The sequence below is a fragment of the Gallinula chloropus genome, assembly GCF_964237585.1.
Source record: "Gallinula chloropus genome assembly, chromosome: 5".
Taxonomy (NCBI): domain Eukaryota; kingdom Metazoa; phylum Chordata; class Aves; order Gruiformes; family Rallidae; genus Gallinula; species Gallinula chloropus.
This window is the reverse complement of record NC_140090.1, coordinates 32,701,706-32,715,632: the sequence shown is the minus strand read 5'-3', so window position 1 is coordinate 32,715,632 and position 13,927 is coordinate 32,701,706. Positions and strand designations below refer to the sequence as shown.

General features: G+C 38.6%; 1 protein-coding gene across 2 annotated transcripts in view; it reads left to right on the top strand.

The window, feature by feature from the left end:
- NBEAL1 (neurobeachin like 1) overlaps nucleotides 1-13,927 on the top strand; it is an 83,929-nt gene that overhangs the window by 16,192 nt on the left and 53,810 nt on the right. For both annotated transcript variants that reach the window (XM_084265714.1, XM_084265713.1), the window contains exons 2-7: nucleotides 815-906; nucleotides 6,688-6,849; nucleotides 8,135-8,216; nucleotides 8,415-8,542; nucleotides 10,468-10,550; nucleotides 12,746-12,831. In XM_084265714.1, coding sequence (XP_084121840.1) covers nucleotides 815-906; nucleotides 6,688-6,849; nucleotides 8,135-8,216; nucleotides 8,415-8,542; nucleotides 10,468-10,550; nucleotides 12,746-12,831 — 633 coding nt within the window. The remainder of the gene's footprint in view (nucleotides 1-814; nucleotides 907-6,687; nucleotides 6,850-8,134; nucleotides 8,217-8,414; nucleotides 8,543-10,467; nucleotides 10,551-12,745; nucleotides 12,832-13,927) is intronic.

Here is a 13,927-nt window from a genome sequence, read left to right as displayed (position 1 = left end):
CAGTTAGATTAGTAGCAGCTAAAATAAACATTTATTTCTTAATGTTATCTTAGCTCTAAGTTACCAACATCTAATCAGCCGAATGCTTCTCGCATACAACTTAATTCTTGCTTTTCCAAGTTTTGTCTGTGTGACAGTCCTACAGCTTCTAGTGTCTCTCCTCCGTGCTGACACTGTACCCGGCCCTCAGGAACTGCTGGTCACAAACAGAGTCTCTGTCTTCTAAAAACAACTAGGAAGCCTAAATTTAAATTCCTGTATCTTTTATAGATATCTAGACAAATCACAGGCACTGCTTTGTCTCTTGGAACACTTCATCTGGCTCTAATCTCCTAGCTGCCATATTGATCAATGAATGAAGCAAAAAGCACATTATTTTGTGATTAGGATTGTTATTGGACTTCTATAATTTTATAAGCCACAGAGTGATGTGTGCTAATGCCTGTGCTATCAAGACTAGAGCATACTAGTGATTTTGTAGAGCTGGTATGTTTTACACTGGAGAGTAAATAAAGATTGCTGGCAGGGGTAGAAGCTGAAATGTTTTGGTTGGCATTGGTACCAGGAAGTGGAAGCACAGGAATTAATGAATAGAGCAAGAATGTCACAAGCACAACATGGCTGAGGATTTCAAAGGACATGTGGGGGGGGTTTATTTTAATTTTTGAAAAGTCTGTGTATTCCCTCCATTCTCCCAGCTGAGGTGCATTAAATACAAATTGCCTATTCAAGGTAGTACTAAGAGTTGTTGACAGATGACTGTGAGTGTAATACTGCCTAATGTTTTCCTTTTTTTTTTTTTTTTTTTTTCCAGAAAGATCCAGATTACCTGAAGCTCTGGTTGGATAGTTTTGTTTCCAGCTATGAACAATTTCTGGATGTGGACTTTGAGAAGCTGCCAACTAGGTATGTAGAATTACAGACCTGTTCATCTTTGCTTGGTATCTGAAAGAGACCTGGCTGAGAGCCCTGTCTTGTTCAGCAGCAATACAGCCTTTAAAGCAATGGATGATTTTTAGTTGAGTAGCACTCCCATTCTTTTGAAGGTCATTTTGGGTTGGGAATGAGGAAACTAGGCAAATACTGGTATTTGAATTATATCAGGAAGATGGCATGACTGTTGACTTGGTTTTGTTCATGGAAATGTCATGGTTATTCCTTGTACACTTCATGAATAAGTATGTGTTACATGTTGCATATGAAAGTATTAGTGTTTGGTATCTGCATCAGCAGTGACTGAATAGAAGAATAGGTAAACAGTTTTGTAATTTTATTATAGGGATTGCTTCAAGATTAAGGGTGAGATGAAATGCTTAATGAAAGATTTGGATCTCAGCTGAAAACCTTTTAAAAATCAAAATATGCAGAAATTATAGACTTTAAAGTGCTTTCCCTGCATCCATGAAGACTTAAATTCAGAGCAAGAATATTGCTGACTTCACATGTTGCTGACCACAAGTTCTCAGATATAATCATGAGGTGGTATTGAAGTCTAATTTTAGAGTTCCATATTTAGGATTATGAATTTGTCTGCTGGGTTAAGCCAGCAGAGAGCTATAACAACCATGCAGCCATTCACTCGCTCCCCACCCTGCTAGTGGGATGCGGGAGAGAATTGAAGAGAAAAAAGGTAAAACTCAGGGGTTGAGGTAAAGTTTCATAGGACAGAAAAGGAAGACAATAATAGAACTGGTAAAATGATATGCAAAACAAGTGATGCACAGCACAGTCGCTCTCTACTATTGATGCTCAGCTAGTTCCTGAGCCACACCGTCTCCTGGCCAACTCCCCCCGTTTATATACAGATCATGACATCATATGGTATGGAATATGCCCTGGCAGCGTCCTCTCCCAGCTTGGATCCCCCCATCTTCTTGATGGCAGGGCAGTGTGAGAAGCTGAAAAGTCCTTGACTGCTTGGGAACAACTGAAAACATCAGTGTGTTATCAACACTATTCTCATCCTAAATCCAAAACACAGCACTGCACCAGCTGCTAGGAAGAAAATAATCTATAGCCCAGCCAAGACAGGACAAAGGCTAACTTGGCAAAGGAGGAATAGAAACTTAGGCACTGAATGTTTTCCCTTGCTTTTGAGATACTTTCGTGAGTTATGAGTTCTAAGAAAAAAAACAGATGTTATAGCATTCAGAAACCATGAGAATTGGTGTCAGTGTGATGGCTGATACCACTACTGGTGTTTGTATGCAAAGAATAGCTCTCCCTGCATGATGGCTGCAGTCCAAGCCCTGTTGAAATCAATGGAAATTCTTTAATGGGCTTTGGATCAGATCCTGTTTAAAGTGTAAACGATAGCCTCTACTGTTAAAAGGAAATGAAGAATGCTGTAACTGGATCTCAGTGGACAAAACCTGTTTTTTTCTGCTCTCTGTATTAATTAAATTTTTCTTCATATTGCCTGTATGAATACGAAATATACAGTGCAATTACCAGTAAGTGTGACCCTCTAGTTAATTCTGTATTCTTTCAGAAGACCTGTTTTCTCTGTGATGTCAAGAATGCATCTTACTCTGTTAAGGAAAAAGGGTTAAGCTTTGACACAGTATCTTTAAGACACTATTTAATATTGAAATCTGAACAGTGCAGGGGAAGAATATCTTGGTACTTTGGGTTTTTTAAGTGGTTTTTGTTTACATGTTCATGGGGGTTTGGTGGTTTTTTTACATCAACATAAGGAAATAAAACCAAACGTGAAGGTTAATTGTGCAGAACAATAGCAGCATATTCATTGTGCCAAATGATGGTTTTGTGAGCATAAAAATAATGTATTTTTCTGAGGTTAATGACAGGATTAGTGATTTAGTCTGGAAGACTAGACCCACATGGATTTAGACCCATTTGTGTAACAGATGTAGAGAAACTGTATCAAAACAACATAGGGATGAAAGGAGATCAATCTTGTGCTTTGATGGCTGGATTAAACATTACACTGTTTGAGAGCAGATATTAAAATTGTCAAACAATGGCAGCTTCTGACCATATTTGCATTTGTGATTATAATCAGGCATATGAAAAGTGGCATCTTTCTAGGGTTTGTCAGTTTGTTACTGGCATTTACCCAGTGGAACTGATATTACAGAGCCTGAAAAAAAAGAACAAGTAGGTCAGTGTGGAACCACGAAATGCTGATTTCCAGTCACTCTTCTCTTGGGGCCGTAGGACCCTGTGGACTCCACTTCTTTACTGGAGTTGCTTATTATTATTTAGTTGCTAACTAAAATGAGAAACTGAGCGGACTAATGCATTGGTTTTTTTCCTTGGTATGCTTTACAGCTGTATGCCCGAAAGACCTTGTATACTGAAGGGCAAATGCCAGGAAAAAGTGAGAAACTGTAGGGAGAAGAAAGCTTGCACAGATTGCTGAACAAAACTAACTTTGGGGAAGACAGACATGAAGTCTTGTGTTAAAGTAAAAGGTGGGGTTTTTAGCATTGAAGAAAACACCACTTAAGAAATTTAATTAAACTATTTGTGGTGGGTTTTTTCCCTGAAAGGATTCTTTAATTGGCACTGTCACTTGCTGATTTAACTGATAAGAGTAGTATTCTATAAATTTAAATACATAACTTCCTGAAATCTGTTCTGGAAATCTGAAACATGCTACATAATGCAGAATTAGGAAATCTCTAAATATAGAGGATGATTGTATCGAGTGGTAGGATTTGACTGTATAAGTAGAGCTTATACAGTTATGCAGCTTATAGGCTTGTACAGCTTCAGTTCTACCTCAGTCTTTGTGCATCTATATTTTATAGGGGAATTGTTCATTAATTGGGTTTTCAGTTATTTTACTGAAAAGGTGAAAATAGCTATGCTGACAGCTTTGAGCATTGAGCACAAAAGATTAGAGCACCTGTGAGTCCTTTCCATAAAAACATTTATTCATCTCATATGTATTTACTGTGAAAAGGATAAAACCTCTGCCAGCTGGTGAGAGGCTTTTCCCCCATCATTGAAGAATTGTCATTTGGTTTAAAGCTTTTAGAAACAACAGATGCCTCCACTGTTTTCATGTTCTTTTTCTGGTTTTGTTTTGCATGATCTTGAGCAAAGGAGCCTAAAGGACACTTGTGCAACATACCATGGAAACTGTACTTTGTTAATTTACTGACTTCAAACCCACATAAAAAAGATGCAGGAATCATGATAGGAATGCTGATTACCTGGTTTCATAGCTGTTGAAAAATAAAGCCTGTTTTTCTACAGCATGTTGTTCCAAAACACTTACTACTGGCAGAGGAGAGTTTGGAAGTCGGGGTGTGTGAGTTTGAGTTGTCATAGGTGAATACAATTTAGAGACTGATTTAACTTCCCTTCCAACACCTGAGCTGGCAGTTTATATTGCTGTGTAGTTTTGTGTTAATGTAGTGCTAGGAAATAGTAAATAAAAGGAACCTATATGCGTCAACATCTTTCTCCTGTTTTTGAGGTAGGGCACCAGCAGTCCAATAAGAACATCAGTTAATATAGGTATGAATTTGGGGGATTTTCTTTTCCCCCTTCCTATTGTAATACTTAGAGTCGGGGGGGGGAAAAATGATACTACATGTCCACAAATTTAACTTCTAGATTTTAGTGGTGATTTAGTAGTAATTTGCTCCAGGGTGACAAGAAGTTTGATCACTTATAATATATTCAGTTTGGAGTAATCCCAATTAGTATTTCTCGTGCCATTCTTGCATAAGGCATTTAAGTTCTCATGGGTTGTGCAATAGCTCAGCCAGCTACTGCGGAGAAAACATTCTTTGGGACGTGAGGCATGAAGGGTATGCTGCTCTCTTTCTTGTAAAGCATTTTATGATCTTACTGAAAAAGGCTTGTTGGCCATTTTAGGGAAATTATTTCTGGATATATGATTTCAGCTGTCAGAAACTAATGGTCTTCCTAATACAAAGATGATGAATTATCAGATTATGAGGAGCATGCTTATAGTCCCAGAAGGTATGGATCTGCTGGCATCTTGAAGGGCAGAAGTTGCTACTGAGGAAATTGGAAGCGGTTTTTGGCAGTTGTGTTGGATAAAAGCATTTGTTCTAAGTTTTGTGGTTAGTTTCTCTATCAGTTGAGAGCCTACCCCATATAAAATTGTTGTTAAAGCTCTCTGAATCCCTTGAGCTTCTGAATCCCAGGATCTGGAAGGCAAATTGCACAATTCTGTGAAGAGGCAAGGGAGTGAACAGTATTTGGTCCTGTATGGTAGCACTTGTTTACTAGGACCAGGGAGCTTGCTGTCATTTATACGTGTCCAGTTGTTTTTATAAACCTGGTCTCAGTTTTTCCCTTCTATGTGCACTTCCTCTTCAACTTTAGTAGCTAAACAATTTGTTTCCCATTTCCCTCAAGTAATTGGTGTCATGGTGTTCAGTGTCAGTCATTGGATTTCTCCATACTCCCTGATGCATATTCTCACACAGATGTATGTATGCAAAAGCATTGTGTTAGTGAGTTTTGAAGATAGCTGGATTTATTTGTTGAAGTGCTCCACTGGCTTTGGCCATGTCATGGGCTTTTGTAGGCTATAAGGGTCTTGCTTGTCCTTTTTCTGTGTGGAGTTCACAGACACTCTGTCACGGTAAACAGCTGAAGCCAAATATAGACGAAACTCTTTAACATGTGCCACAGTGGATACACAGTCTTCATTCTAGAGAATGTTCTAAGACATCTATATATTCTGTACTGTTGCTGAAATGGTTTCTATAAGGTTGTTCCTGGAGCATTGGCTTAGCTACTAGCTTATCTGTGATATTTTCCTCCATTTTTCTTTTGCTCTTTCTGTTCCCTTTCTATTTCTAAAAAATGTTTCAGTTTAGCAAAAACAATAAGCAAGAGTATGTAATGTTCTTCAGGGCCATAGCTGGCCTTGGTAATGCCACTGTTAAATTGGCATTTAACACCAATGTATCACTCTCTTTCTTTTTTTGTCTCCTGAAAGTAATTGAATAGCCCAAAAAAAACCCCAACAGACCCTCTTTGCTGTGTTTATCCAGAAACTAATATGGATGGGTCAGCTTTTCATGCAAAAAAACTGTGATAAAAGTCAGATGGATTTTTTTGGGAGCTGCTTCTCCTGCACATTCATTCAGACGATTTTCAACTCTGCTTTTATTTAATCTTACTGCAGACAGCTTTCTCTACGCATTTAATCTTACTTTGTACAGCTTTTTATAATTCATACAGGACAGACATGAGGTTCTTTGTGGATAAATGCCAACTGGTCTTCAATAACTATTTAAAAGTGTCCAAATAAATGAGATGCCAATTATTAATCTTCAGTATAAGGTTGAAAAATTTTCCCTTCATGTGTTGTTTTCTCATTTAGTTCCATTGTGGCCACCCCTTTCCTTATTTAGGGATTTCCCAAGCGATTTCCCAAGCCACTGTGGCAGTTAAGGCAGATTGTTGCATGGAGGAGCATTTAGGAATCCACTTAATGAACTTTTAGCACTTTTTTTTTTCCAGTACAATTCATTATTCGGGGAGAAGGAAGCTCAAGCTGGCATATTGCCACCAGGCATTTCTTTGTGGTTCATTGGAAAGCGTTTAGGAGCTATCAGTTCAGTAACCATTCTTACAGAGCTGTATTGGATGACTACATGAGGATGCTGAAATTGAAAGGTAACATGTCATTTGCTGGATACCAATTCTCTGTGTGGTTTTTCTCTTTAGGGTGGATGACATTCCTCCAGGAATATCGCTGCTTCCTGATAACATTCTTCAGGTCCTCAGACTCCAGCTGCTACAGTGTGTCCAGAAGATGTCAGATGGCCTAGAAGAGCAGCAGCAGGCTCTGTCACTTTTACTTGTGAAATTCTTTATCATCCTTTGCAGGTATTTGTTCTGATTGTTGACTCAGCAGTGCTATTGTTTAGTTAAGAAATCCTGATGTAGTCTATAAATGTAGGTTCTAATGACACAGGTAGTATTGATGCTTTCCAGTAGAAAGAGAGAAGTGCTGCTTCTCAGGATCTTGACAATAAAGGAAGAGGGAATAAATGGAGAGGGGGGGAAGGATGCAATCATTTTAGCAATAGTGTTTGCCAGGAGAAATGGAATAGAAGGGATCAGACACTAAGTTCCTTGTAATTACATGAATCTGTGGGAATTAAAGGCACAATCTAACAAGTGTTAGGAAATAAGGAGGGAGAGAGAATTGTACAGGAAGAACTGTTTCACATTCTTAACATGCTTAAAATTCCATAAACAGCTTAGGAAACTGACTTATTATGCTATTAATGCAACTGGCTTCCTTCAGAAATCTGTGCCTGATCTTGTAATTCTGTTGAAGCAGGTTTTTAGGGATATATTTTTTACTATTTTTTCAGTCTTCTGTTGTGAACTGTATGAAGAGAGGAAGGGGGTAAAATATAATAGGGAGTCTCCTTTTCTGAGGAATATTTGAAGCAGGATTTTTTGAAGTCCTTTGGCTCTCCTTACCCCTGAAACAATGCAAAGGGCTGTAGACCAGTATTTAAGTATCTTGGAATATTATTTATACGATGTGTAGATGGTGGTAATGTATTTCAGAATTACAATCTATTGTCAGTCTAACTTATCTGCTGAGAAGTCCTGTCATCACTTCAGGATCTGATCTTTGACTTGTTCTCAAGACTGAGAATTTACATGTGCGTGCTATTTCTTTCTTATTGCTGATTTCTTTAAGTTCTAAAATAATTTGTTAGATGTTTGTTTTCCTTGGGAGAACTTTCAGTAAATAAATGCTTCCAGGTAATATGTTTCTTAAAGTTTTAGGAAGTGTATGAGCCAATAATGTGTGAGAAGTGGAGGTTATCATCATATCAGATGCCATTTTTGAGCTTCTATTTAGAGAGTCCTGGGAATCTGCTTAACCTCTGAAACCCCAAATTCCAGATAGAACTAGCATACAGCAGAGTGACTTGGACCTTTCTTTTCCTTCCTGTTAGATGAAAGCTTCTGAGCTCTGCTGCTGTGACAGAAATAAACATTTGAGTACATGCGGTCTTTTGGAGAGTATTTTTGAAATGCTGATGTACTTCTGTAAGAAAATTGACAGAATGCTAAAACAAACATTGTTTCAACTAGTCTCAAATGGTACACTGTGTACATTGCTGTGGTTTTTATGTTGTCTTCATAGAAATTTGGCTAATGTGGAAGAGATTGGGATGTGTTCATACATTAACCATGTTATCACCATGACAACGTTATACATTCAACAGGTACGTGATTAACAATTCTCATCTGTTACTTTTGCTATCTAGTACTTTCTGCTCCTGCAGACATAATACACTTTTTCAATGACAGTGTTGAGCTCACAATTTTTTTCCCCAAACAAAACTGGTTTGGAGAAGATCAAGGTTAATTTTCAACTTCTAGAAATCTTCTGACCACAGCTTGCTTTTTTTTTTTTCCTTCAGTTAAAAAGCAAAACGAAGGAAAAAGAAGTGGCAGATCAGACCCCTATAGAAGAGTTTGTGAGACATGCATTGGCTTTTTGTGAAAGTCTCTACGATCCATATCGAAACTGGAGGCAGCGAATTGCGGGGTATGTGTGGGCTAGGACGGGAGTATAAATACTGGGGTTTATGACTTGAAACAATATGTAAAGTTTCTGACAGAACTGCTGCTGCCTGATGTCAAACTAAAATAAAAAGTAGTTACATGTATATTCTTGTTGCATTTTACAGCTGTTAGAATTGATGGCCTCGAGCAGTTGATTTGATACTGTGGTTTTTTTAGAATTTTTTCCCTCTTAATACAGTGTTTAGAATAATGTTAATGATTCTTCTACCAAGGTTAACATCATGCAGTAGGCGTTTGAAACTCAACTTCATTGCCAGCAAAGTTGTCAGACTATTGGTATATCCCGTTCCATTTAGTAGAAAGCTGAGTTGTGAGGCATTTTGAAAGGTGGGAAGAGCAGAGAGCCACAAAATTGGCTTTCCAAGAAGCTTAATTTATGTCATTCTAGGCACAGATCCTGTTCTTTGAAGCTCTTAGTGATTCACTTTGTCTGCTATAACTGGCTCTTCAGGGACCTCTTAAAATTATCCGTGTGATTTTTTTTCATTTACAGTTCTCCTTTAATAGTCCCAAATTAATTACAAAGTTAAATGTACATAATTTTGTACAGTTTACGATGTTTCTCTGCTGTGTACAAGGACTGAAGTTGCTGTTTGCTCCTTGCTGCTGTTATTCAGAGCTCCTTTGCCTTTTGTTCCTCAGAACAAAATGTACTTTGAAATGCATCAAACATTGGCCCTCTGCATGCAAATAACTTAAAGGCATTAAAAGATGATATCTGATGTTACCTGGCTGTGTAAAGCCTCAGGTCTGTTCTGACAGCATGCGTTCTGTAGAGCTCACGCAGTGCCTGTGCGTTTACAGTAGCTCTGTGACTCGCATTTGTGCAGCAAGTCGCTTACCTGACTGTGCAGTCAGAGTGGGGATTGTGTGAGCTGTGTACCTTGGCTGCTGGGGTTTCATTGCAGCTGGAAACCTGCAGTGTACCGTAACAGCTTGAATCATTGTGCACCAAGCTTTAAGGAGTGTGTAAAGATCATAACCTGTGGTATTTTTGTGCAGTATGAGAATTCCCCTTTTCTAGAACAGAGCATGACGCCAGTTCTCCCACATGGCCTGCCCATGTGCTGCTAAGCTCCTTTCAGATTAAGTATAGGTGATGCCAGCACATCTCATGGTGTCTTAGGTAGAGTGTAAGTACTCAAAATCAGTGAATTCACAATCAATGAAGCTGCAGAATTTGGTAATGACTGTAATCACACCACAGAAAAGTGTTATGCTTTCTGAAACTGGGTATGATTTAAATACCTTTTAAAAACTATAATGTATTTACCAGGAGTCTAGAAGTTTAAATTTGGGGATATACAAAGATGTGCTTAGTTGTAAATGACCAACCTCCATTGCTTTCTGCTTTCCAAAACTGGCCCATTTTTCTAAACTAGTGGAACAAGGAAGCCAAAAAGAATAGGATAGGTAGACCTAGTTGAATAAGGACAAAATAAGTTCTTGAGAATTCACGTTATAGATATGTTGCATATTTGAAAGGAAATGTATAAATGTGTCAGTAGAATGATACCCCTTTAATTTGATGGTTTCCTCACCATGTTTTGTGCCCATTTCAAATTGCATGGTTAAGAAATTTGGCAGTCTGTGTGGTAGTAACTTTGTTACAGTAAGTAAGGACTAAGTAATAGATTGCTGGCTTTTTTTAAAAACAAACCAAACATAAACCGTACTGCAAAAAATTAAGGTATTTCTACAAACAGAACAGTACCTAGGGGATTAGCTATGACTTCATTTTTTTTCAGGATGAAATGCTACTTTTTTTGGTCCTATACATAAAAGATAACAGAAAATTGCCAAAAAAGTTATGAAGTCACAAATTAGTAAGTCATAAACAAAGGTATATCTAACTTCTTTGGTGTATCTGTTTCAATGTAATTGCAGACATTTCCTTAGTACAGTTGAAAAGAGCAGACAGAAGTATAAACCAGCTTCTCTCACTGTTGAGTTTGTCCCTTTCTTTTACCGTAAGTATTAACAACAGCATGTTTAAAAATAGTCATCTTTGGAGGAGTGGACTTAGTGATTGCAAGTTCCTGTGCCCTAAAAATGCCTGATAAATGTAAAAGCTCCTTACTTGCTTTCTGAGGCTGAATGGAGTGGGTTGCTTTGTTCACTTATGTTTTGCTCTGAGCATCACTGTCTTGCCATTCTGACTCATCTTTGAAAGCCTGGGCTTTTTCAGACTCTTTCAGTGCTTAATGTGGTTTAATGGGGTTGGTTCTGTGAATTGCTAACTTTCCATTTGTTAAGTTGCATACAGTGATTGTATGTACTATTCCCCTGGCAACTGTAATGACAACTCATATAGAAAAATAATCTTAGGAAAGTGTTCATGCATTTTTGTCTCTTAATATAATTTAACAGCTAGAAAGAAGGAAGCTTGGTGCCATTCGACTAGCAAATGCTCCTTGGACTGGAGTTTGGGAAATGAGTCTGTTTTGTCTCTGGTTAAGTCATTAAATACTATGATGGCTGTGTTGGAATTTCTGTATTCTTACCATTACAGATGGGGTGTGGGGAAAAGGAGGACTTTTATGACAATGTTCTGTACTTAAGTCTTGGGAAAGTGGGATTTCCAGCTAGTTTGCCACTTTAGCACACTGAAGTGCTTCATGCTTTCATCAATGCCAACAAAATTGAAGAGCAAGAACATGCTGGAGGGGTAGGGGGTATTGGTGAAATCATCCTTTTTTTGCAGCTTTCTAACTCAGCTTTAATTGAAAATAAAAAGGAAGGCTCTCTTCCTAGAGTGGCAGCACTTATGAACTTAGTTTCTCTAGGTTTATGTTGTATACTCATCCTGTTCCTTGAGATTCCCTCTCTGTGTACGTAAAATAGGCTAGTTGCCAAAAAGGCCAAATAACTGATGCCAGTAAAATGCCATTATCTTTGTGCCAGAGCACTGGAAACCCACTCTAAAGGCTGCTACTGAGGAATGTCATCTGCACCCACCCCATTCAGTACATTGGACTCTGGATCCTCCTAAAGCCCTTAAATATTAAATACTGTGACTGAGCTACAAGTGTACTAATTAGCTGGCAGATACTCATCTGCTGGTGGCCAACTGGCAGGAAAGACAGAATGAGAAATTGCTGAGCATGTGCTTTACACATTCTGCCACAGCAGCATTAATTTGAGGCTTTTTTGGTCTACCCAGCCTAATGATTTATTTGCAATCTGCTAGGTATTGCTCTTTTGAATTTGTGTGAGGTTCTGACAGTGTCACCATCTAAGCTTGCTTTCCTTTGAAGACAGGATTTAAAAAATAGCTGTGCACTTTTCTTTTAAAACAAGCTTATATGTTCAGTATAGTCAGAAATCTTACTTGCTGATAGCTAGTAATTGTCTTAAAGGTTATATTGTTGCAATAAATATAAAATTCTTGCATTTTCATTTCATTGTTTGTTTGAAATCTCAGCTTTTACAGACTCAAGTCATTATCAATTCTATCTCATAAAGCTATTGGAAGCTTTACACTGGTTAAATCCAAATAACATAAACCTCTGCAGTTTGTTGCAGCTACTTTGTCCAGTGTTATTGCTATAGCAACAATATCCCCATTATATGTATTGGAGTTCCTGAGACTGTTTATAAATAATTTATATCAGATACAGTATGAGAAGACATGCAGGATTATTGTCTTTAAAGAAGACTACTTCTAGAAAGGTTACAGACCTACACAGGCTTCCCTGGGAAGTTTGGCTTAAAGGCAGCAAGCTCAGGAGCCGTTTTGCTGAGTTACCTGCCTGCATATGGTATAAGACTTTCTGTGTCAAAATGGCTATAACCTTTGTCATGCTTGCAGACTACATGTTAATGTGTCGTTTTATTTCTCAGTAGCATGGCTCATTTTATGTTACAGATCAGATCAGCAGTTGTTTGTCTATAGTTCTCTCAGCCTGCATTAAAAGTTTTAAGCAAAGCTGAAGGCCTGGCCGTGCAAATTCCTGATAAACGTGGTCTTCAAGGCTGGAATGGATGTGTTTGTGTCCTGTTTGTATGAAAGTGGAGATTATATAGTCGATTTTGATTTTTTTTATTTGCATGATGGCAGGAAGCTTTTTTTATTGTTTTGTATGGTAGGTTTTTATGAGAGGAAAAACTGTGTAATTTATGACCAAAGTGAGAAATTCTTCTCTGTTTTATTTATTCCAATCAGAATGCTTTCAAGAAAGTGAACATCTCAAGGAAAGCCTAAAATGTTGCCTACTACATCTCTTTGGAGCTATTGTGGCTGGTGGTCAGGTAAGGAAGTGTTAAACTGAAGCCTCCAAATGCCTGTTTGTTACTTAAGGGTTAGAAATATCACAAAATCCCATAATGAGAAGAATTTCTTACTGACTGATTTTTTTTGTCTTACGAAGTTTGGGGTCAATCTGTGCAATAGTATCTGGATGCTAAAAGCTGGGTCCTGCTTTCAAGCAACAATAGAATTTTGCTGTCTACATAACTACACTTTCGTAAGAATGTACTGCAGTATTTTCATGTCATAGAGAAAATGTGTGTAACTAGATCAGGAGTTTCCTCCTGAAAACATGTAAACTTTGTATCAACACACGAAATACAGAAATAGCTTACTTCCAACACTGGGAATTAAGCTAGATTAAAGCAGCACGGGGCCTTTACAGTTTTGAAACTGTTTAAAATATTTGAAAGAACATGAAGAAAAGATATTCATCATCAGCAAAACCAACATCTTCTCTCTTGGCTGACTTCTGTAATGTGCTACTTAGTTTGGTGACAAGCAAATGGTACTTTTGATGATCCAGAAGAGAGAGCATTTTTAAATGTCAGGAAGTGGCAGTCAGGCACTGCTCCATCAGGGAAGACACCTGAGGCTGATTGTGATGGCCATGCAGGCAGAGGCAGTGGACTTCACTGGCAAAAGGTGCAATCTTATCACCTGACCAATGTGATCAGAGCAGGTCTGATGGTAGTACCAGGATCAGCCAGCCCAGATGACTATGCAAGTCTGTAATGCTGAAGTCTGAGATCAAGCCAGGAAGTCTGATGAGCACGACAGGGTGGGGACTTCGTCTAGTGATAGTAACTGGGGTCAGCCAAGGGCTGAATTGCGGGTGGTTGCCAGCCCCATCCATAGAGATGAGGCAGGTCTAAGACCAAGCTGGGCAGTCAAGTCTGTGGATTGTGTTCGGGGCTGCATATGGCCAGCCGTGGGCAATGCAGCTCAGGCAGGTAAAGGTTGAGATCCACAGCTTGACTGCAGCTGCCAAGAAAGGACAGGGACTCCCTGATAAGGTTTCTCAAAGCTTCTAGGCTGGGCTGCTGCCCCACATTTAAGGTGGTTCTGAGCCCATGCAGTCAGATCCTGAGGGAGAGG